The 26,089-nt window shown below is 36.8% G+C and overlaps 1 protein-coding gene and 1 long non-coding RNA gene across 6 annotated transcripts in view; both read right to left on the reverse strand.

The window, feature by feature from the left end:
- Positions 1-319: 319 nt before the first annotated feature.
- The window catches only part of kel (kelch protein), a 232,126-nt gene continuing 206,356 nt past the window's right edge, over positions 320-26,089 (reverse strand). For 4 of the 5 annotated variants that reach the window (XM_089239605.1, XM_089239607.1, XM_089239609.1 and 1 more), the window contains one exon: positions 1,912-2,114. In XM_089239605.1, coding sequence (XP_089095731.1) covers positions 1,942-2,114 — 173 coding nt within the window. In that variant the 3' untranslated portion in view covers positions 1,912-1,941. Of the gene's footprint in view, positions 699-1,911; positions 2,115-26,089 lie in introns of those variants that run through there. The other variant, XM_089239608.1, reaches the window with a different exon arrangement.
- Positions 15,939-17,910, reverse strand: LOC149080513 (uncharacterized). The gene is made up of 2 exons (XR_016193489.1): positions 16,170-17,910; positions 15,939-16,063 (listed from the first exon to the last, which is right to left on the reverse strand). It is a non-coding gene; the product is annotated as an uncharacterized LOC149080513 (long non-coding RNA).

The following is a 26,089-nucleotide window of genomic DNA, read 5'->3' on the forward strand; positions in this document are numbered from 1 at the left end:
CGTTTACATGTAACCAAATTGTTGCCCTAAATCATCTTTTCATGTTTTTTCCATATTTTCAAAGAATTAAAGCTTAACTCCAAATTTTTTTACGTCTTTTTTCTGTATTGCGCATTGATGCGCGTGTACTATCCATTGTACGCCAATACGTGGCTGTCTCGCATGGTTTTCTTCATTCACTTTTTTGCTTGCTCCCCTAATTGTTTTGAGCAGTGTATATACATAAAAACTATTATATATATATATATATATATATACTATTATTTACATTTTTATTTTCAGTTAAAAAAGTTGTGCGAAAAATAAACACGAAAACAAAACATAAACAAATGAAGTTTTTATTGAAATTTTAACAAGTTTCTTTGTATACTTATATTTTTTAATTGCGCCTAAATGAGAAACAGAATAAGGCACCTTATTATATTTCACTTCCCCCACTGACAAAAACCTGGCTACGCCACTGAGAGTATGCCATGGTCATGATGTGGATGCACTTGCAATTCATCTTTATTAAACCAAATGGGCTTCACGTTAATATTCCTGAGGAACTTCTAATGTTAGAGACGCGCTGCAGCTTGCGATTCACTAAAGTTTGCAATCCGACCACTGTTCATAACATTTTGAGGAACCTCCCACAGCCAGAAGTTGTAAGGGTTAAAATTAGGTGAACTGGCTGCCGGCCAGGTTGTCATGTCATCCTGTTATTGTCAAAATAATAGCATTAAATAATAATAATAATAATCATTGTCAAATAGCAGCAGACAGCAACTGCTTTGTATTACAATGTGCATCGTGATAAAAGTTGTTCTATCCACATACTGATGCTGTTGAAGTGCCAAAATGATGTGGTTGCACAAAATAGATTATACATACATTCTGACATTACATATTGTATAGTTTTGGAATCAAAACTTTACTTATAATCACCCTCTATGTAGCCGATTATTTTTCATAAATCTCTTACTACTATACAGTAGAACCTTGATTAACTAGGCTTAACCATGAAGTATAAAAGAAATACTGAATATTAAGACTGGGTAATATACAGTGTAAGATGTGCTACTTCTTATGGGAAAGAAAATGGGAATGTCTCTGTGAGGTAATGTAACTACTATAGTGTGTACATTGGTGGGACAGCTGGTGTCTTTATTGGATTATAAGACCACCTGTGTGTGCCCTTAGCATGATGGTGTCACTACTGTTGCTTCTTCTTTGTGAAGGAAAAAAAGCAAAAAAAAAAAAAAAACCATGAGATAATTACTACCATTACCACCACTACATTTAGATGTGATGCAATCCTTATTAATGAATTTGCTAAAGATAGAGCATCAGAATTTAGCCAAAGGTTAGAAAATGTAGTAAAAATAAGGCTGATGATTTTGGCTTCTGTATATATAACTTTAAATAACTAAGATACTTTATATGAAAAAAATATATATATTCAGGACACTTTTATATGAGACTTTATGGAAAAAACCCACTTATATCATCTAAAGATATACCATCTGAATGTACCCCAAGAATATAAAATGTGGTAAGAATGAAAAATTTTGGCTAGTAATGAACCAATATGACATTTTTCAATGAAAAAAATTATATTTAGGCCACTTTTATTTGATTTTTTGAAAAAAACCACTTGAAACCAAAACCTGGAACCTAATAAAAAAACCATCATCTAACATTTATTTCAATTGTATTCTTCAACGTTAAAAAAAAGACTAGTAAAATGTAATAATTATTAATGCATCACAGCTTTCTGCAAACTTACTAGATACAAATTATGCAAACAATAAAATACTTGAAACTAAAACAAAGATACATGATTGTTTTTGAATCTAATTCATATGAAAATATTCACTGTGACATAAAATGATTGAAAAGAAATATGTTACGGAGACCACAACTTGAAACTAGAGATATGGACAAATTTATTATTTTTTCTCACACTGGCTTATCAAGTAAAGCTACACCTGCATAGCTTCGCCCTATTGTCATATAAGATGACATCATATTCCAACTATCAGTTTTTGGGCAATAAATTTCCACAGAAGGAAGATTTGCAGACCCATCATCACCTCCAACTACATACAGATTACCTTCATGGGCAATAACACCTAAAATCAGAGAGACAAAAAAAAATTAACAGTTAAATTGTATAGTTGGTTATCCAAAAGTAAAAAAATCTGGGAACTGCTCCCAGGCAGAATTTTACTTTGTACTAACTCTATATTTCAGTGAAAGGGTACTTGGCCTGCTAGCTGCTAATAGATGGTTAAAAAGAAATTTTATTTAGGGAGGTTAGGTTTGTGATCATTATTGCTACCCCAATGCGTGTTCTTTCTCTATTGAAACTTTTCCAAAAAGTGCAAATTGGCCTATTATTAATTTTTTGAAAGTCTGTCCTTTTTTTGTGTCCTTGCAATATAGTTATGGCATTTCTTAAGTGGAAATTAGGGGGCTTCACTTTTCCTACATTATTCTTGTGCTGGAGCAAGTGAAGTGGAATCCAATGAGTTTACACTTATCCATACCTACTTGCATTGCCTTAATCAACTGTGGTATGAAATTGAAGCAATCAGGGCCAGATAAATCCTTATGAAAGCCCTAAGCACACAAATGATTTTGGTGCCCCTCTTCCCCCTTTACTTTAACCTTAACGCATGACTCGGGACCTCATGACAATTAGATTTGATCACAATTTTCAAGAATATGTAAATTGGTAAGCAGGTATTTATAAGGGAATGGGGTGAGATTCAAAAAAATCATTTCACTTGAGTCCTATGATCCCATGGGTCGGGAACCTCGATTGTCAGGGAGGACTCCGGACAATTTGATCTTGTTTAAGTTTTAAGGAGAGTAAGTATGCAAATTGGTAGGCAGGTATTCATACCGGGGCAGTCTTAGGGCAGTGCGACCGGTGCAGTTGCAACAGGCGCGAAATGAGAAGGGAGCCGAAATGTGTTAAACATACATTACTAGTATTATACATTACTAGAAAAATATCTTTAACATACTTATTTAAAAATATATCTATAAAATATACATGAAAAATGACAGATGAGAAAAAAATTGGAGGTTTGTGTGTATATAATATTACGGTTATTTTTCAAAAAGAAAAGAATTGATGGGCAGTGTACTTATATACGTACAGTACATAGCGATTTTGGTTAGATAAAAATACACGCTCTCTCTCGAACTCTTTTCGTTTACCCCTGCTGGAGATTTTGTGGGGAGATGCGATTTCTTTCTCTTTTGTTGTGCGGTAAAAAACAAAAATGATGGAGGAATCACCCTTGGTCACCCAATTTTTCTACAAACGAGATCTAGTGTTTTCCTGTGTTGTGAGGAGTAATACAGTAATTGAACGTGTCTTTTGATGTGGGAAAGATTTTCAGTCAGAGGCCTTTCATGCCTCTTTTTTCCAGACTTGTATTACTTTTATTAAAAACACAGAATCAAATCGCCAATACAGTACAGTATTTCGAAGAAAAAGAAATGAATATTTAAAAAACCAATGAATGAATTAAAACCTATGATTTGCTGACCATTTCAAATAGGGATCCTGTACCTGGGCCTCGTTCCTACCTGTGACATGAGGAGAAAGAAAAACGTGCTCACACGAGAAAACCCATGCACTTTGGCACCCCCGATCACTGGGCAGTCTCCCGACTCGCCAGACTTTCCTATTAGTTCAACCAGGGGCAGCTCGGTGGACTGTGTGTGCTTTAGAAGGGCGTCTAATCCGAAGTGAAAGGGTAAAAAAAATTAGGAAAAATTATTTGTGCCTGCTGTAAGAGTGGCGCCAAGTCTCAGGTAGACAGGGCAAAAAAATGTTAGGAGAAATTATTTCTGCCCTCTCTAGTAGGAGCACCAAATCCAGTGTAAAAGGATGAAAGAAATTACAGAAAATGATTTCTGCTCGCTTTAGGAGGGGCGTCATATCCGAAATGGAAACGCAAAAAAAAACTATTAGGAAAACTTAATTGTCCCCTCTCTATATAGGAAAAGCGTTAAGTCTGAAGTAAAAGAGCGAAAAAAATAGGAAAATGATGCTCTAGAAGGAGCACCAAGGTAAAAGGGCAACAAAAATTCGACATGATGTGTTATGACATAAAATATCTGTTCCTTTGAAGGCATCAAAACGAAGGGATTGAAACAAAAGGTTTTTTTAATTGGGGAGGTCGGGGGCCCCAAAAATAGGTCCCGCTTGATTTAGTCTCTAGCCACTCCTGAGTGTGACGTATGTGTGACCTAGCTATGAATACAGACCAGCCCTGTATTCATAGCTAGGTTCTCAGAAAATTTTGTTTTACCCAGGAGCCTATGATGCTGTTGAGAAGGCTTTGGGCTTACTTTATGGAAATATGGCAAACTTTCGATCCAAAAACTGAGCATTTACAATTTCTTGTACACAATTGAAGTGCTTAATTTCAGAACCCCCCATAATTGTAGAATTTCTAATCTTGAGATAATCAAGAAAAACCTTCCAACTTAACTAAAAGCAGATATTTTTTTTATGAAAAAAATCCTGAATATGAAGGACGGCTCTACACATAAAATGAAAATGTAATATATTCAATACAGTTAAGGGGCCGTTCAAGTATTGCGTAAGCAAAATTTTAACCATTTTTGACCCCCCCCCCCGGTCAACAAAAGTAAGCAAATCAAAACTCTGACCCCTCGCCAGCAAAATTTTGTCATCAGCTCTGCCCCTCTGAATCCTAACGCGTATATGGGCTTCGTGCCCCCCTCCCCCACGATCAAAAATTTATTTTTTTAATGCAAAAGATATTTTTTAATTCAAATTTCGGAAGAAAATACCTTCATATGTTATTATAATCAATTTCTGTTAATTTCAATGATATTTGAAGGCTATGAACTCAAAAAATGTATCTTTAATAAATTCATTGCAACCTATCCTCTAAGCCATATAATGATAAATCGCATAAAGGCACTTCTGCGAATCAAATATGGCCCTGGGGGTTATCTGATGCGCCCTACCCTCCTCAAACCTAATTTTGTAAAAATGAACTAAGCAGCACATTTACAGATCGCTTGTGTCTTGTGGTACAATTCCAGAACATTTAAGCAGCCCGTGGCACATTTTCAGATCACTTAAATGACCCGGGACACAATTCCAGAACACTTAAGCGATCCGGGACACAATTCCAGAACACTTGAGCGATCCGTGAGATATTTAGAGATCCCTTGAGTGACATGTGACGTAGTTTTGGAGCACTTAAGTGGCCCTCAGTGTGGTTCTACATCACTCAAGTTACCCGCGAAACATTCTCAGATTATTTAAGTGATCCACGGCATATAATTATGGATCACTTGAGTGATGCATGGCACAGTTCCAGAGCACTTAAGCGGCCCGGACACATTTCCATTTTCTTGTTTTTGGCTCACAGAGTAAGATGCCATTAAGAATATTTTCATAAAGATAGGTTGATGACGTAAGCATTATCCAAACCCCCCTTCTCCCTTGTCATCAAAAGTCAGCAAATCGGAACCCCCCCCCCCATCGATGATGATGTAATTGACGTAATACTTGAACGGCCCCTAAGGGGAGGGGGGTAAAAAAATTTCCAGCCTCTGCAGTTTTGGGTTTTTGCAATTAAACAAATTTACAACACACTGTTTTATTATTTTTATGATATTAATAAGTTCACTCAGGGATAAAAGAACAACAAAGCTGACTTAACATTGAATTTTAATGTGGTCAATTATGGATATTTTGTAGAAATAAAATAATCACATGTAATATCTCATTTGTTAATGTGCAGTCAGACTCGTCTCTTAACTTCGGATGTCGACCAACTCACAATCATGTTATAGAATTCATCATAGCCTGCTGTATATTCAACAAGCTTTTGCAGATTATCAGTTTTTTCTAATTGATTGGGATTTTTCCAACAGGGGTAGGAATTTGTAGTTGACAGTTCAAGAGGGCAAGTGGTCATTCTCAAAGAAAATGTTGACATAGGCAAGCCATTAATGAACATCTTGGCCTTCGCTTTTCCAGGTAAACTATGGCTAAAGGCAAAGTGTTCGGACATAGATATTTTGAATGGGATTCTTTTCCCCTTTCGAATGCATGTTCCTGATGTTTCGCCAGAATTGACATTTTTCTTGTATGTCATGGCTACCACTTTTCAAACATACTTATCTTGCATGCTTTTGCTTTACACACATTGAGTAGAAATTACTCCAAAATTTATTTAGAACTACTTTTGTGCCAAGTTTGAAACATTTGGCGGAACATTGATTTTGTGAGGAAGAGCTTTCTGAGTGATTGTATTACTTTTTGTAAATGGCACATTCTTTGCCCCGAACACATGATTTGTATATTATATTATGTTTGTACGTGCCTAGATTAACGGCAACTTTTCTCCTTTTCTACAGAGTTTTCACGTCTGATTGCAATTCACTAGATGCTTTTCTCAAACTTTGTAAACAGAGAACGGAAAATAATCACCAGAACCCTCAAAACACCCAAAAATCAGAAATGACCTGTTCAGTCTTTTTACCATCTGATATAACCTGCCAATGACATCAGTGCTGCTACCTCTAACAAATTTTTAGCACAGAAATCCAGTAAGTGATGTTGCTTGTGGGGTTTCTGCACTAAATAAATATTTCAGGAAATCAAAATGGGGGTATACAAAATGTTTTTTCAGTGGGTTTCTGCACCACACGAAGCGTCATCAATCAACTAAAAGGAAACCAGTATTGACTCAATATGGAATCACACTGGTAAACAAGGTTTTTGTTTCTTGGACGCTGTGAGTACTGTTTCTTACGTATTTTTCGATGCTGATTCTGAATCCGTTGTCAGAAATCGTCCATCAGGCACCAGTTTTCCGCAATTGCATTTTCCATTGTTGCGGGTTAGCCTAACCAGCCTAAATACTCTATACTTAGAAGATCAAAATTTTTAGCCTAATAATGGGTATTATGAATATTAAAACTTGCCTCATCTGACTATATATTATGGAATAGTACATCAAGATTCTTTTGAGATACCTCTGATCATGTGCTAGCCATGGGGACAAGGGAATTACGAGCCCCTTTCACCCTTTCTAGGGAATTCCTGACCAAACTGTCCAAGCTTTGCTCCTCGACCAAAGCAGTTTGAGCACCTTTTCTGAAGGAAGGCAACTCAGTCTATTGCAATGATGTCGATGCTCTGTACATTGCATTGGGGCATCAGTATATAATCCCCTAGAGTGAAAGTTATTCATAGATTCCTCTAAAACCAGCTTGAAAGCAGTACTTTTGCACAATGGTAATAAAAACCCCTCCATTCCCATTGCTTATGGGGCCCACATGAAGGAGACATATGAAAACATGTAAGTTTTATTACAGATGGTTCAGTATATGAAAGACATGCCTGGCACCTTTGCGAAGATTTGAAAGTCATTGCCCTTGTACTCGGTCTTCAACTAGGATATACCAAATTTTGCTGTTTCTTGTGCTTGTGGGACAGCAGAGATAGACAAAACCATTATGTAAAAAAACAATGGACACCAAGAAGACAGCTCATTCCGGGAACCAAAAATGTCGTCAGTCAGCCCCTAGTGGATCCTCAGAAAGTCTACCTGCCACCTCTACACATTAAACTGGGATTGATGAAAAATTTTGTTAAAGGAATGAACTGAAACGGCTACAGCTTTAGCTTTCTATAAAACAAATTTCCACGGGTCAGTGACGCTAAAATCAAGGAAGGCATATTCGTTGGCCCTCAAATTCGAGAATTAATGAACAATGCTGAGTTCGATGCCACCCTAAATGAGCAAGAAACACCAGCATGGGAGTCATTCAAGAAAGTAGTCCAGAACTTTCTTGGAAATAACAAGACGGACAAATATAAGGACCTTGTGGAGGAATTACTTCAGAACTATAAAGCTCTTGGTTGCAATATGTCGCTGGAGATACATTTTCTTCATTCACATTTGGATTTTTTCCCAGAAAACCTAGGTGATGTCAGCGACGAGCACGGTGAGCGATTCCACCAGAACATATCCATCATGTAATCGCATTATCAAGGCAAGTGGAGCCCAAACATGCTGGCTGATTACTGTTGGACATTAAAAAGAAATATTTCTGCTGCAAAATACAGAAGAAAATCATGTAAAAATACCTTTTGAACAGCCATTAATATTAGAATTTAAGCTATTTTAAGTTGTAAGCAAATGCGAAAAATATATGTTTCTCAAAATTTCAAATGAGTGTTACTCAAAAACTATGCCTGACACACAAATTCTGAAAGCAGATTCGGAATCAGTGTGGAAAATACTATAAAAATGACCCTATTTGATCAAAGAAACACGAAAACAGTGAAATTTTGTTTACCAGTGTTGTTGGTTACAGGGTTTTTGAAATGAGTGCTTTAATTAACTTAGTTTCTCTGCTTTTGTGTCCCCCTCAGGACTGCAACTTGAAACTAAAATTTACCCTGTAACTTGAAAAATTTGTATTAATTTTTAACAAAAACAGTATAAACTCAGCACCCATCCTGGTCCAGAGCCTGGGCACTAGACACCGATTCCCTGCCCTCCCTTAGTTGCAACCCCGGCGAACCTTTTAATACAGATCTTCAAGTGTACAATCAAGTGCTCTTAAATTTTAGGCTTTTCAACCGGATGGCTGAGAAAAAAATTTTAACTTAAAAAAAGTACTCTTTGATCATTTTTGTGGTGCCCCTTTTCTCTTGATACCCTAAGTATGTGCTTATTTTGCTTAATGATTAATCCGACCTTGGAAGCAATGGATAAAGCTCTTGAGTCAGCACTAGCTGCTTCTATAGTCCTAAAAAATGAGCGTTAGAAGTAGACGAAACTACACACAGCATCAAAAACCATTTCAAAAAACAAAGGTTGGTGACCGGGTTCTTGTCAAACTAACAAATGAAAAGTCTGTGAAGCAACTAACTGAAGTTAAGGCCTGCCTGGAAGTAAAATTTAGAAGAGTTGCTGCAACCATCTACCTTCAACATCAAAGACAAAAATATGTTTGTAAAAAGGGGAGGGGGAAATTATTTTACTGTGAGTTTTGTATGTGCTGGAGTAGTTAATCAGCTTTGTATTTCAACAATATAAAAGCTTAAGGTTTTGTGGTTCAAATTATTTTTTCCAGTGTTTATACTTTTATTCATGAATGATTTTAAAGCTAAATCAGCTATATATTTCACTTGCCCCACTCATCAAGGCAAGTAGAACCCATGGCAGACTAAAACAAAAAATTAATCTTTAAAGGGAACACTGAAAATAAGTCTGAAACATTAACCATAAAAAAACATGATTAAACAAACTTTCTCCTATATTTTCAAGCAGTCTTGTTGACTTCTCTAGCGTTGATGCTCGGTTGAATATGCACTAATAAAAGGAGTGGTTCCACTCTCACCCCAGTATTCCTTATAAAAAATTTTAAGTGCCAAGTGAAGATTTTCTAGTTGCAATGCCATCTGGGATTTGTCATGTTCTGGTATATAGGTATGCAAGTGTTTTCTTAAATTTCTCAAATAATATATAATTTACAGCTCTTGCATCTTTGATGGTATTTTTTGCTAAAAGCATTTCTTTTAGAAGTCACCAATGATCAAAACAAAAACTTAATTCTTCTACATCTGAATTATTACGTGCTAGTACTGAAAGGAAAGCCGGAAGAAGTTATAGTCCTCCAAGGATGAGAATGGACTAGGACTGCATCAGATTTTCATTTGGCATCTCTCCATATGGCACCATCTTCTATAAAGTTGACTTGTAGAGCTAAAGTGGAAAAACACTGAAGACATGGCTCAGTGTCTCACCATTGGATTGTCTCACCATTTGATTTTGCAGACAGTGTGGAGAAAATAGATTTCACCACTTGCAGACCCACATGAATTTATTGATCTTTGTGCTGATTCCACACTCAAAAATAAATTCACCTAGAGTGAGGCGTTGGTGGTCATTTTTTGGCTTGGATTGAGAGAGGATTATCTTAATCTAATGAATAAGGCACTTTCACCCTTTTCAACATCATATCATTACATGCAGGGAGCAAGTGTTTTCTGATTATGGAAACAATAGTTTTACATTTCTCGTCACGCAAAGCAATAAATACACTCTAAGGCCTTTAGGACGATATGGGTGTTTCGTTGCCAATTGTAAGGCCTGATATCAAGTGTCCATGCTCTAAGCATCAATAAAAAGTTTCACATTAATAATTAATCGAACAAAACTCTATTGATGTATTTTCACTGTGATTTTTGTTGTAATAAACTGTATTCGAGGAAGGGTGCACAAATTTTGACGTTATTCCCAAGGGGGGGTGTCAGGGGCCATGTCTACAGCAATGGTTCTCAACCTTGGCAAGCCCGCGGCTAGGTTTCATTCATTTTTGTGAGTGGAAGTCCCGGTCAAACACAAGACCAACAGAAAATGAATGAGGAGAAATGAAACCGCTGATCACTCGTGGCCGGTATGAATGATGTCAGGGCCCGGTGGTTGAGAAACACTGCTCTGCAGCAGTGGTTCCCAAACTTTTTGAAGCACGATTCCTTTACATAGGATGACCATGTGTCCTGTCTTCCAGGACATTCTTGATTTTCTTTTTGTTAATGAATGTGCTTTAATTTCCATAAAGAGTGATGAATGAAATCAAATTATTTTTTAACATTTAATTGGCAGAACTGTTTTATTATGAGATTTCAAACTACCCACATGCATGTTTTAGCATTGCATATGCGAAGTGTGTCATTAACAGAACCACAAGTTAGTACTGAATGCCTATCTTGTGCGCCGTAATGGTGCAGAGGGGTAACCAATCAAAGGGGTCACCATTACCAAACGCAGACACAGGGCTGGAACTAGAGAAGGGTGGGTGGTGGCAACTGCTCCAGGCGGCAATTTTAGGTGGAAGAAAAGAAAACCATAGTAAAATTGTCTAATTTTAAAGTTGTGGGGGTGGCAAAAATTCTAATTAGGGCTCAGTGGAAAAATATTTTTGGGTCCCTTTTGTACAAATAATAATTTTAATTGATTTATATCATTTGAACATACATAACATTTTCATGGTTGTGGCAGGCCACCCTTGCTCTATTATCCAAAATTATTTTTCAACTACAGGAATATTTTCTATTATAGCGAGTACCCTGTGTATCCTCTTAAAAATTTTAATCCCGCTTCCCCCTATTTCTGATATTTTTAAGCTTTCCCACTATTTTCAATGATTTCACTACTTCATCAAAAGAGCTTCATAAACGACGCACGCACTAGCGTTATTAATTGTTCATAATATAAAAAAATTCAAACATTTACCTTATACATTCATACATTACTAATCGTTCTGCGTTTTTAATTTTTAAAAATATTTTAAAATCACTAGATTCCTTCTGAACCCCCCACCCCCCAGTAAAAATATTGACTTCGTCTATTGATTTTTACATGTAGAATTTGATAAAATTACACTATATGATTTATGTAAAATGGTAAATAGCTGTGTTCACCTGAGTTGGGGAATTTAATTATTTAGTTTGAGTTGGGGCATTTAATTATTTAGTTTGAGTTGGGGCATTTCATTATTTAGTTTGAGTTGAGGCATAATGTATTTAGTTTTGACATATTTTTACCTATGTAGCGAAAATAATTTTTTTTTGTTTGGATATATATATTTTTTCATTTCACAAAATCTCTCATAACCTCCACAACTAGCTGTTAAGCACGACCACCTAAGGGGTCACAACCCACAATTTGGGAACTACTAGTCTACAGTAATGTCATGCATTGTAGTATGAGTATCCTGGCTTGATGAGTAACAAAACTACAGTGATATCTGAGAGAAACTAAAGATGAATTTGGTACATATATTCATGATAAAACTACAGTGAAGTCTTGATATTATGCAGACTAAGAAAACATATCATTGTAGAGGTATTATCATTAAATCGAGAGACTTTGACATTGCATATCGACTGTGGACCGCTATCACAATTTTTGATTCATAAGTCTCCGAGTGGAAACCATGGGTGGAATGTGGGGAGGGGGGAGAGGAGGGGACTGCATCAAAAGCAGAAACTACTGATCTAATGCAGATGCATATATATGAATTGACATCATAATCATCATGTCCCCCCCCAAGCAATTATCATTGTGCTCCAGAGACTTTCAAGTCTATCTCCGCCTACGGTGAAAACTATGTAATAAAATTATATGCAAATCACATATAATTATATAAAAATTTAATGTTATAAAATGCTACATAAACTGAGTAAATATTACATGCAATAGAATTTTCAGAGACTCATAATGTGTGGATGAAATGAAAATTTCTGTGAGCAGATGTCCACAGTGAAATGCCTGTTGGTGCGGATAAAGAGCACGACACACCCCGACATCCTGGAATAGGGCCCCTAGGCTACGATCTTCAGCGGATCCCCCCCCCCGCCCTCTGTAGTGAATTCGTAGTATGAAAAAACAAAAAATGATGAGAATGATCCAGTTCCCAGGGCTGGAGCTCTTTCAGCCCCACCCTTGTAGGCAGACCATGATAAATCGAGAGCTTTACTGCAAGCTTTTGTATAACAATCCCCTTCCCTCTCCCAGTCTGAAAAAATCCGGGGTTTCTTTTCCTAGCTTCTGAAAAAAAGAGGCTATATTCTGCATTAGCCTTTTTTTAAGCCGCTGTACTCTTGAGAACATATCTCCCCGCAAAACATCTGGGTTGGAACGAAAAATATATATGGTTCACATCTGATACAATATAGTTATTAGATGGTTCAAAATCTTTTAGTCAGTCAGTTGAACGTGGAGTGCGTACACAAAGGATTAAATTCTTTTCCACGTAGATAAATCCTCATCCTAGTTGTGGCCCTGTGTTTCATAAAGTGTAAAATTCTTATTTTTAATAGGGCATATCTACAAATTTACAGAATTGTCAAACTAGTGCCGAGTTGAATAGGTGGAGTGAACATAAATATTTGAATTAGTTCTGTTTTGTAGGTAGATGCTTTGGCGAAGGCCAATGACAATAGTTATTCAGTATTATTTCCACTTACTCTTTAACACTTTCGGGTCTGCGCTATTTTGACAATATTTGTCCCTGTGGACTGAGGGTTTTTGCCACTTTTCATGATTTTGTAAAAATAATTAGAATATATATAGGGGTTGGACAAAATAATATGACCACCTGTGAAATGAGACAAAATCGTTATTAATAGGGGGCCATTCAAGTATTACGTCATCATCGATGGGGGGGGGGATTTCCGATTGATGACAAGGGGGGAGGAGGGTTTGGATTTTGCTTACATCACCAACCATCCTTTATGAAAATATGAAATATTTTTAACAGCATCTTACTCGGTGCGCCAAAAAAAAGAAAAACCTTTCGATAGTTTGTGGGCACTTGAAGTAACATTCTTTCCCCCCATTGATAAGTGCCCTACAGAGTCACTTTGGTGATCTCTAAATTTTTCGCGGATCCAAATGATCTGGAAATGTGTCCGGGTCACTTAAGTGATATGGAACTGTGCCAAGCATCACTCAAGTGATCCATAATTATATGCCGCAGATCACTTAAATAATCTGATAATGTGCCGCTGGTAACATGAGTGATGTAGAACCACACTGGGGGCCACTTAAGTGCTCTAAAACTATGTCACATGTCACTCAAGGGATCTCTACATGTGTCACAGATCGCTTAAGTGTTCTGGAACTGTGTCCCGGGTCATTTAAGTGTTGATGTGATCATTGTTCACATCTGAAAATTTGCCACGGCCGCTTAAATGTTCTGGAATTGTACCAAGGGACACTTAAGCGATCCGTAGATGTACCGCTTAGTTCATTTCTTTTACAAAATTAGGTTTGAGGAGGGCAGGCAGCATCAGATAACCCCCTGGGGCCATATTTTGTCCATGGGCCTTTATGCGATTTATCATTGTATGGCTTAGAGCAGCCGTTCTCAACCTTCTTTGACTCGCTGAGCCCTTTTCAGTATATAACTTCTATGGCGGAGCCCTGTTTGACTCGAGGAGCCGTTTTTTGTACATAATTTTTATGGCAGAACCTTGTACGGCTCTGTTATTTACTTATCTATCAAATTTACTGATTCATTTTATTTTCCTCGAGTCGTCGTGGAGCCCCTGGGAGTTGCCCACGGAGCACCAGTTGAGAACCGCTGGCTTAGAGGGTGGGTCGCAATGAATTTATTAAAGATAAATTTTTTGCGTTCACATAGCCTTCAAATAACATTGAAATTAACAGAAATTGATTATAATAACATATAAAAGTTATTTCTTCTAAAAATTTCAATTTAAAAAAAAATATTTTTTTTGCATTAAAAAAATAAAGTTTTGATCGTGAGAGGGGGCACGAGTCTCCCTATGCCCCCTCCCCCTGTTACGTTTCTGATCCCCCCCAATATGTGTTAGGATTCAGAGGGGCAGAGCTGATGACAAATTTTTGCTGACGAGGGGGTCAAAAATAGCTAAAAATTTGCGTACGTAATACTTGAACAGCCCCTAGGCTGTTGGCCCTCCTTTTGCATTAATTACAGCTTGTATCCACCATGGGATGGACAAATACAAGCCATGCATCAGTCACAGGGATATGTAGCCACTCCTCCTGCAAAAAGGCCATTAATTCAGAACATGTCTTTGGAGGTGGAAACCTACTGCACATTTTGGCCTGCAAATTACCCCATAAAGGTTCAATTATATTAAGATAAGGGGGCTGAGCGGGCCACACAAAGTGTTGCAGTTCATCAAGTCAGTCTCTGGCAATTCCAGCAGTGTGAATGGGCAAATTATCTTCTTCGAACACAGGTTGAGAATCAGGGAACAAATATTGCACCATTGGATGAAGATGGTCGGCCAGAAAACTAACATAAACCGCTGCATTAACCTGCCCATCCAGTACAACAAGTGGGAAGAGACCAGGGTGAGACATTGCGCCCCACAGCATCACTGATCCTCCTCCATGCTTAACAGTAGGAAGGAGACAATCAATCGCATAGGCTTGTGCTGGCGTTCTCCAAACGTAAACACGTCTGTTAGTCTGACCAGATGACATTCTCCCATTGTTGTTGTGTCCAATTCTTATGTTCGTAGTTTCAAGGCATTGCATGGTGTCACCAATGATTTTGGAATAGTCGCTCTGAGGTGTATGTTTGCTGCATGCAGTTCATGGCGGATAGTTTTTGTCGATACACCTTCCTGTACATGTGTGTTAATCTCAGATGTTATCTGGGATGCTGTTATCTTGTGCTTTCTGGCCACAATCTGCTTCAAAACCTTTCTGGACCTATCAGGCATCTTTGACTTTTGGCCACTGTTATGCTTGGTAGATCATGTCTTTCCCTGTTTACTACAGGATGTCATTACCATCGACACAGTACTTCTCCCGACACCAACAAGGGTGGCCGTTTCCATTACTGTGGCCCTGACAAGATGGGCTCCAACAATCATGCCTCTTTTGAAATCTGTGAGGTCAGCCATAACAAAGTTTTAACGCCCCAATATACATCGCATCTGAACGCTATCACTGCTACGACTAGACTGATGTGTGCACATTATTGCCCACTAAGTGGAACTCTTCCACACTAGAGGGCGGGCGTAAATGACAGGTTCCCTCGAATGTTGTTTTTTTGCACAGGTGTTCACATTATTTTGTCTAACCCCTGTATATCTTAGAAGTTTTTTTAGCTAGAAATTTCAAGCACTTATCTTTTACAATATAGCAATTATTTAAAGGTACTAATAATTAATATCAAAATTATTCATATGAGAAACAATAAAAAAAAGGATGTTTTAGAGTTTTAAAAAAGTTCCGCAAAAGAAAACAATTTTCAACATAAAATTGCAAACAATTCTGAATAAAAACTTACCCAAATGTTGTACAAATATCTAAAAATAGTTTTTATTAAAAAAATATATATCTTGTAAAAATTGCTTTGGTATGTTAGACTTCAAAACACACATTTACGCACAGAGGAACATCACAAGGTTCGCAATATGTTTGAGTTTCTTTCCTCAATCTTTTTCCAATTTCTGCCTTTGATTTGCTCCATTGCTCCTTTTCATCATCTAAAATGAATAATAATTCTGTAAAATATACATCCTAAAACATTTGAAAAAAAAAAGAAGTGATATACACAAAATTGTTCAAAAGCAAAAAATCAAATATATTTACCGGTGCTATCGTCGTCATCTGAGAACTGTGATTTTGAATCCCTTATACAAGTGGGCTGGTATTCTGGATCATCTGAATCTGATAACTCTGACAGAGAATCGTGTGCTAATATATCTCTAAGTAGAGTCAAATCATTGGCATCTGGTAAGTCTAAAAATTGTTTATGAGACATAGCAAAATACAAAGAAACATGGCTATCTTACCTAGGAAAACACGTCTTTCAACTATACTTACTTCGACATCGTTTCATAAAGCTACATTCATTGGCTGCTGCCATCTATATATTTTTTTGGAACTAGAAGATTTATATATTATGTTTAAAAACACTGGGAACACATATATTCAGCCATTTTATAGCTACGAGAATGCAAAAGTTAAACCAGAGTCAGACTGGGGCTTAGTTCCCTTGAACAAAAACGGCATCCCGAGTCAGGCTTGGGTTTAGACCTGAAAGTGTTAACTCAATAAATTCATATATTCTATTTTGGACACGTATAGTGAATCGCTTGGCATAATGGAATCGCTCCATTTTATCCAAAAAAGCATTGTATAAAATCTTCATGTAAGAGGAATAACTTTTGATGTTTTTTTCTAAATTAAAGGAAAATTTAACGTTTTGATATAAATTAGGTTTTGTGTAAAACACATTTCAAAGTGGTTTGTTACGTAGAGACTGTACAGTAGTTTCATACGGTGTAGTATGTGTTAGGGTTTCTCTCCCAGGATTCCGCACCTAAAATGCAACCGGGAAATTCCCGGGAATCTGAACTCATTACCCGGGATCCCTGAAAATACAGTTGAACCAAATTATATTTCTACACTGAACTAGACATACCTAAGTAATTCTTATCACTGTAAGTATGCATTTTAGAAGCAGCAACGATTAAATTTTGAATAAAGTTAATTGTATTAGATAAATTAATAAATTACACACAGTGTCAGAGAAAAAGATATTTTCTGGATATTATGCTGAAGTGAACTCGGAAAAAAATTTCATCTTGTCTCCGCCGGGACTCAAACCCACACAGTGTATTTAACCCTTTCTTGCAGATAAATCTAGTGAATCTCTTTCTCTTGTCCCTTATTTTAGCATTGACAAGCCCAGACATTTTCTGATGTTGAAAAAATTTCTAGTAATTTGACGGACAGTGGGAATCTGGGATAAATGAGTAACTTGAATTCGGTCTTCATTTTTCATTAATTTGAATTCATTCATTAACATAATATTTCCACTGATAGGTTGTTGTAAGTTCAGGGCGTGAAACCTTTTTGCAACGACAAATCTGTTTCAAAACTAGTGAAGGATTGTTCTATAAATATTGAAATTACTTCAAAAGGAAAAAACATTGATTTTTCTGTAGTTAATTAAATTTTAAAAGTTTTTTTACAAAATTACATTATTTCTCCAACAATATTGTAAAATAGTTTAAGTGGCAATAATTCTTCTAATTAATGAGTAATTAGTGCAATAGTTTAATTATAATAATTTATTAACCACACCCATTGCTAAATGTATTGTAGGCTAAAATCACTATTGGCAATCCGCGAGAGATACATTCACCCTCTCCCAGACACATTGACCTGTTTTGGAGTCGAACCTTTGGTGAGAAGAGAACAAATCATTTCTACTGATCAATGTATTGGTCATTTCTACTGTATCAAGTTACAATTTTTGGAAATTAATTAATTAAACATGTAATTAGAGCGAGATAGATGGCTTTTTTTTCAGCCCGAGATATCAAGGAAACAGTTATTTTCTGGATATTATGCTGAGGTGAACTCGGACCCAGGCCCTCTTGCATACTGGGCAAGCATACTACCATCTACACCACTGGAGACATGGCCCTGCCTTCCTTATTTCACGCCCTGTGGCATGAGGCGCTGAAGTAGAGGCATTAGTAGTCTCTCTTAACTTCAAGAAATGCCCCGGGTGCAGGGCCGTCATTTCAACTTTTTCCGGGGGGGGGGGGGGCAAAGCACATGTATCAATGTATGTATATATATATATTTGTGTGTATATATATATATAATTTTTAATGTATATTCTAAAGCCGGCGGGACAACAGCCCCCCTGCCATTGCATGCCTGCCCAGTATGCAAGAGGGCCTGGGTTCGATTCCCCGTGGAGACGCGATGACTTTTCTTTCCAAGTTCACCTCAGCATAATATCCAGAAATAACTGTTTCCTTGATATCTCGTACTGAGAAAAAAGCCATCTATCTCACTCTAAACCGTCCCAACCAGGGCCATTTCCTAAAGTTACTACTAATGCCTCTACTTCAGTGCCTCACACCACAGGTCATGAAATAAGGAAGGCAGGGTCATGTCTCCAGTAGTGTACATGGTAGCATGCTTGCCGGTATGCAAGAAGGCCGGGGTTCGAGTCCCGGTGGAGACACTGTGACTTTTCTTTCCGAGTTCACCTCAGCGTAATATCCAGAAAATAACTGTTTCCTTGAAATATGTAATTATTAATGATATGATTCAATAAACTTCAATATTAATAACATTGTGATACATTAATAATTTTTCTGCAATTAAATACCTCTAAATTTACTTCAATTGCTACTTTGTTTACAACAACCGAACCCCGGGAAATTCCCGGTATCCCGGGATTGAGAAAAACCTGGGAAAACGTTAATCCCTAGTATGAATATACTTGCTTTATGAGCAAAGAAACTATAGAGATGCTGTGGACATATTATCTGAGAGAAAGTAAGGATAAATTTGACACTGTATATTCATAATAAAACTAAGTGAAATCTTGATGTAACGATATTCTGTGGATGAAGAAAAATATCATAGTGTGGGAGTACTGTACATTGAATACCGACCATCAGGGCAACAACTAGATGACTGATCAGCCGAGGCAAGCACACATTTTATTGCCTCCATGTATTGTTCAATGAGGTTGAAAGGTGAAATTTGCGCCTCCTTCAGTTCTGGGGCAAAAGACCCGCTTGCTCCCCTCACCCCACTTATGACCCTGCTGACCATGGACACCACTGGAACTCCCATACTATAAAATAATTTACTGCACAGCACTTTTGTGTACTACACAGAAATTAGCTTCCGGCAACTCAATACACACTTGCAAAAGGTAGATAGTGCAAAATACCAATGTTTATTAAACACGATCAAGAGAACCTAAACTTTTGAAGAATTTAAAAATATATAGCAGAGGAATTTTGAGTGAAATATAAAAAGAATATTTTTGTATATATAGTGGTTTCAGTCTATACAACAATATTCTTATGGAGGGATTGATCGTAGTAAAGGATATCACACTGTAACGAGAATTTAACATTATACTAGGCAATTCCAAACAAGATTTGAAGAAATATTGTAGAGGTATTTATCGAGTGTCGTTGTAGTGAAGTTTTACTGTTTATACAAACTCTGTAGCGTATGCAGGGTTTTCTCATAAGGAGAAACCGGGGGGGGGGGGGCATTCATAATTTTTTTTCCTCCTGAAAGAGGTTTCGTTTTTTTTAAATGCAAAAATACACCATAATCTCTGCTCAGGGTGTTGCGCAAAGGACGGGGGCCTGGGGGCCCAGCATTGGCATGTGGGGGCTATGGGAGGAGTTTATTTAATTTTGTTTCTCTTATCATTTTATATAGAGCTAACATCCATTAAAAAAGTACTGTTTGACCTGCTTCTTCCTTATGTTGAATTTTTGCATTGTTTCTGTTTGACTGCATTACACTAAATCTTCTACAATGCAGGGAAATAGCCCAGTCAAATTATACGTGGTTTCTTTGCTAAAGGTCTAGTATTTATAATTTTTGGATATGTTGTAGGGGCCAAAGAGACTAATAAAAACCACGTTTGCAAAAACGAAAGCCCTGTGCAAGCTGAGCTATGCTGAAAAAACTGACATTTTCGGACATTTTTCGGTTTTTGCTCAATATCTCTGTTCCTATACATCGGAGAGCAAATGTGTAAATTACAATACTGTAGAAGCAAAATTGGCTAAAACTTTTGTACTTATGATTTTTTTCTACGGGCTATAGTTTTTGAACTACAGAGCAGTGAAAGTGATATAATTTTTGCAAAATTACGAAAAACTCATATATTGCAGAAATACTGATCCAGACTTTTATTTAATATTGATTATTAATTTGTTACACATTATATATATAATTAAACATTAAACATTAATATATTTTCAAAGTAAACACAAAAGTAGGTAAATACAAATACAATCAAATATTAAATGTTATTACATAATGATGTAATAATTGCCTGTTATATAAAAAAGTGTGGAATTTTTCACTAAATTTCTCACTTAACAAAAATTTTAATTCATTGCAGTTCTATAATTTAGTTTGCTTTGAAAGGTCCTGGTAATGAATGATCCTTGTCGTCATTCATTATGTTTACTGTAATGCAAGTGAGCAGAGGATTGGTGGCAAGCCCCTCAATTTGCTCAAGAACATCCAGAGAGATTCATCTTCATCTACGTTGCTGTCTTCCAAAATAGGAGTATGAGTGTTTTGGCATGACTGGCCACAACAGAAAGTGCAAAGACCGGAACACATTAGGCCTGCTTTTTCACAGATGCAAGGCCCCATGGCACTGTTTCTTGCAGCAACATGATATAAATTTCAGTGAGGATTGAGGTGCAGGATTTTTACTGGCTTGTATTGGGGCGAGCCCTTGATCTCTGAGCATCCAACCTCAGAGTCTGAAGGTTGTCTTTTAAACTCCAACCACTTCTGGACTGTCTGGTATGTTTGGAAAGAATGTTATTTGGCAGCGTCTTGTGTCAATGGCAGCTTTAAAAGACTTAATTGGCTAGTCTTTGCAGCAGAATTGATGAAATGCAGGTAACGGAGGTGATCCAAATTCTGCATGTTCATGTCACCCCCCTATACAAAGTGACAAGATACTTCTCTCCTGTGTTGGCTATCTCCTCAGCAGAGGAATGTTGTTGTAAGAACACTGAAACCAATTCCTTTAGCTGATGATCTTTTTAGTGCAGTGCAGCATTTGATTTTGCCTTTGCAAAAAATGGCATATGTGGTGTCATATCCACTAATACTAAACCAGACATGCATCTCAACAATATTCTTCTGCGGAACTTCTAACGAATTGGTACATGTTGGAATGTGCATGTCCAGGTTGTGAACCTAATGTAAAGTTTGTTTTGTGTATTTGTGTAATGCTTGTTATGTGTAGTGCTGCCATCTGTCATCAACTTTTCTAACCATGATTGAAGTGTAATGATTGAAGATTTTATCATTGTAGGCTTGTTGGTCTCTGTGGCGAGACTTTGTAACAGGGAGATCAGCCAGCATTAGAATCTTGAAGTCGGGTGGGGGGGGGACCACAGAAAAAGGTGTCATATCCACTGATGGCATGCAGGAAAAGGACAATCCCTGGTTTAAAGCTTGATGAATCATATTTGAAGGAAGAACTACAATACAGTAAACCAGTAGACTCCTGCCTTCCACTCTTGTGTAAGTACACATTGTTCATAATAGAAGCCAAACCAGTGAGAAGAATCAACAGGTCAGTATCTTCCCCAATGATGATGACTTGTTTATAGGCAGAGGCCTTGGAAAGTGCTGTCTTCACAATGTCGACGTCTGCATCTTCCACAGCCTGCTTTACAGTGATACGCTGTGTTGCTGAAATGCTTTGCAAAGCAATGCGATGAGACATCGTTTGTTCCCTTCACTGGTAAGAAATTTCTCTTGTTTCACTGGGATGAGTGTTGCTTTGTGTAATAAGATGATGTCTATAACACTGCACAATGAATCAACACATACGTTCTGCACTCTTAGTATTTCTTTGGGCTGCATCCACTGGATAAACATCAAAACATTTGACACATTGCTACCAAAGTGTTTTTGTAAATGCATGACATACCGTGCGATGATTGAGCTGACACGAGTTCGTTGTGATGCCAGACTACTTTGTGCAAATGATACCCACCATCAATCACGACAAATGTATTTGTGCCAAATGTCACATTGCTGGGCACAGTAGTAAATGCTGAGTTCATGGAAGATTTTGTTCCTTTTCACATTCCTTCTGCGAACAAAGACATCTGGAAGGGTGCAAGTTCATATTTTAAGTACTCCTCCAACTCCTTGTCAGACTGTTTAATGACACATTGGAAATCATGCTCTTTGGAAAAGTGTTTGGTAAAAGTATTCTCTTGTTGGCTAGTTTTGCAGTGCTCGTGGCAGTTTTTATGCTTAAATCTTACTTTTCCAAAGTTGCTGCAAACAATTCTTAAAATTTCTTGTATACCAATTTTATTAAGTCATGTGGCAGTTTATCAGTTCATTATCTACATTATAAAATTTAATACTGACTAAATTTTATATTTATGGCTTCAGCGATTTTTGATCAGTGATGATTGCTCCTTATAACCTTTGAATCCTCCTCCCTTAGGGGGTTGAATTTTTAAAAATCCCGTCTCAGTGAATTCTTACATTACAAAACAAAAATACTGAACAAATTTCATATTTATAGCTCCAGTGGTTTCGGATTGGCGTTTTCTCCATACAACCCCCCTCTTAGCGGTCGAATTTCAAAAACCCATTCTTAGTTAGTCTTTACGCCATGAAACTTCTCACCGTATTTCGATTCCAACTGTATTTTTATTGTAAGAACAAGTAGTTAAATAAATTAATTAATTAAAATAAATAAATATGCTATTTGCCTTTATCTTCTGCAAATCTGTGTTTTTTCCTCAACTATGGTTTGTGAGCGATTTATAACACAAAATATTTGATGGACTATAGTTGGGACTTCATAACACGACTGTGGTCCAAAATTTAATTTTCAAAAAATCCATATCTGAGCTACATAAGGAATAAAAAAAATTGTTTAAAATTAATGCTTGATCTCTTTACAGGCAATATCAGCAACAAAAAATTGAATAGCCTGAATACAAAAGTTGTGATGATAAATCTAGAAAATGGTGTAATGTTGGACACCATAGTTGTGTGAAATTACAGCATTCATTTTATTTTTTGAGTGACCCATAATAATCCGCCAGATATTTTTATATTTTTGTACATATTTTAGTGAGCAGAATTAGTGGTAATCTTTCGAAACTTTTGGAGGATGACATCTTTGAATCCTTTCCTTGTTATAAAACTATTGATCAAACTTCATATTTATAGTTTCAACATTTTTGGTTGTCTTGGCATGATGTCTCTATATGAACTTTGGACGCCCCTTAGGGGTTGAATTTTGAAAAAAAAACCCTTCTTAGCGAGTCCTAGCATCATAAAATAAAACTAATGACCAAATTTCATATTTACAGCTTCATCGGTTTCGGCTCGCGATGATGAATCGGTCAACACATGTTATTTTACATATATAGATTAATGAATAAATTAACTAACAAACTACAAGCATGGGGGAGATACAAGGGAGCGTGGGAGCATTGCCTCTCCTAGCGTCAAAGATGGAGCCAACTGATCTAATGTATATGTGTATATCTGAATTGATGTTATCTTCATCATGCCCCCCAGACTTCCAAGTCTATTTCTGCCTAGGACTACAAGCAAGAAATATGAACACCAAGAATCTGTGTTTTCAACTTGAAATGTCATTAAGCTTGAATTAATTAATGGATTAACACTTTTCCTTGTAGAGTGCTTTTATTTATGAGGCTGTGCCCTTAAAGTAAATAACATGAGAGGCATGTTTCTGAAAATTCACTCAATAAACACCCAAAGGGTCATTCAGTATCAAATAAATGAAAAGCATATTCTATGGACAAGATTGTTTCTTGAACAATTGATGGATGCATTTTTTATGTGTTTCTGACTTGCATGTTGCTGCTTGATATTTTACACATTTTCATTCTCTTATAGATTTAATGAGTTTTTTTTTAAAAACGAGTAAACTTGTTTTTTTCACTCTTCTTTATTGAAATTTAGGTTGAACAGTATTTATGTTGGTACAACATTTATTATTATTTTAAATCAGCAATTGGGGCATAGAATTCAAGGCTTTACACAAAAAGTAATTTCCCTTTTTTTTTGTCAAGAGAACCCTAGTGCCCCATTGTTATATTTTTTGCATTTCTTTCATGCACAAAATCTAGAAATAGAACAGCCATCTTCCTGCACAGTATCTAGGGATTAGGTTCAAGCCCATATTTACTAGATCTTCTACATTTCTTTCAATACAGAACTTTACCATAATAGGTTAATTTTACTTCCATATCATTGAAGTTAACCTCTTCACTATCGCGGGCATAATATTACATCAAAACACCAGTGGAATAAATTCAAACAAGTTCTCTTTCCTCTTTCTTTATTGTTGTGAAGCTTCATAGTAACCCTAGAAATTGTTCTTTCTATACCCCTGTTAATGATTTTTTTGTCCACACACATAATGTACCTTTCTACTATATAAGTAAGAGTGAAAGAGAACACGTAGGGTGAGGGTGAAAAGAGGACTTTAAAAAAACCTCTTATCTACCTCATCTATTATAACTTCCCAATTAAATTTTTTTCCTTCCCCACTTGTTTCTTTTCCTAACCTGTGGTTAGGTTAGCACGAGGTTATCAGATTTGTTGCCAATTTATCAAATAGAGATAATCCAAACTTCTTGCCAAAAACTTGCATGTGAAGTGGTTAAAATAAAGGAAAAATGAAATTTAAATTTTGTGATTTAAATCAATGATTTATCAAAAAAAAAAGATTAAGTGCTTCAACTAAAGTGGAAAACGTATCAAACAGTCTGCAACTATCACTGTTAGATTTTAAAGCTGATTTAGCTCAGGCTTTGTTGGGCTTCAAAAAAAGACGAAAGAGGGATGACTAAGTTCAACTCAAAAATATAAAACAAAAGAAGCCATCAAATTCTATCCCTAACACAGATGTTTCAAATGACGGTTTTGACCATTGGCCAAGTTATTCAGATAAAACCAAATGATATAAAAATTAGAAGTGCCGAAAAACATAGGCAGAGATAGACTTGGAAGTCTGGGGGGCACGGTCATTATTGCTGGGAGGGGCGCACGATGATGATGTTAATTCATCTATACATATATGCATTAGATCAGTTGACTTCACCTTTGATGCTGGGGGGCAATGCCCCCCACCCCGTATCTCTGCCCATGCCTAAAAATTACTAGTTTGGTGCACAAAGTGTTAAATTTTTTATACTTTGTTCCCGATGGGAATTTTTTTCCTTTCTTGAAATATATACTGTATCCCTCTCCCCCCACATTAGCCAACATGCCGAAAATACAGTAGAGTCTCGATAATTGGAGTCTCAAAACTTCAAGGTTCCGGATAATCTGAGGTGCTCAGATCATTCAAAATTCCTTTTTCCATCCTTTTTGTTTTCCAACAATAACAAGTTTTATTTAATTTTGTCACATTTCTCATATGAAATACCAGTAATTTCAGTCTTAAGGCAGGGTCATCTTAACAGCATCATGGGACAGCCCCTGGGCAAAACGATTTTTTTGAGGGCCCCCCTGCCTGACTCAAAATGCTTGCATACCAATTTACATGCTCAATCTCGAAATGTCAACTAGATCTCATTATGAAAGGATGACGTCACTCTCTGCTACCATACGAAGGTTTTTAATAGCTGGCTGATGCAAAGATATATTTAGGAAAGAGAAAATTCAACTGCCCTTGTGGGGGAATCGAACCCACGTCCTTTGACTTTCCGGGTGAACGCCCTAGACCACTAGACTTTGAAGGCAACGAATATCTCAATCTTCCTTTGGAGCTCGTGTGCACTGAAAGGGATCATACATGGACGGCCGGACCTGACTCAGGCCAAGCTCACAATTGCTGATGCTGCCACCAGATGGAGACTTATGAAAGGATGATGTCACTCTCCGCCACCATATAAAGGTTTTTTTAACAACTGTTTGTTGCGAAGATATATTTTGGAGATTCGTTGCCGTTGTAGTCTAGTGGT

The sequence above is a fragment of the Pholcus phalangioides genome, unplaced genomic scaffold (genome assembly GCF_987345545.1).
Source record: "Pholcus phalangioides strain wild (caught in Gottingen) unplaced genomic scaffold, Ppha-v1.0 ptg000011l_1, whole genome shotgun sequence".
Taxonomy (NCBI): Eukaryota; Metazoa; Arthropoda; class Arachnida; order Araneae; family Pholcidae; genus Pholcus; species Pholcus phalangioides.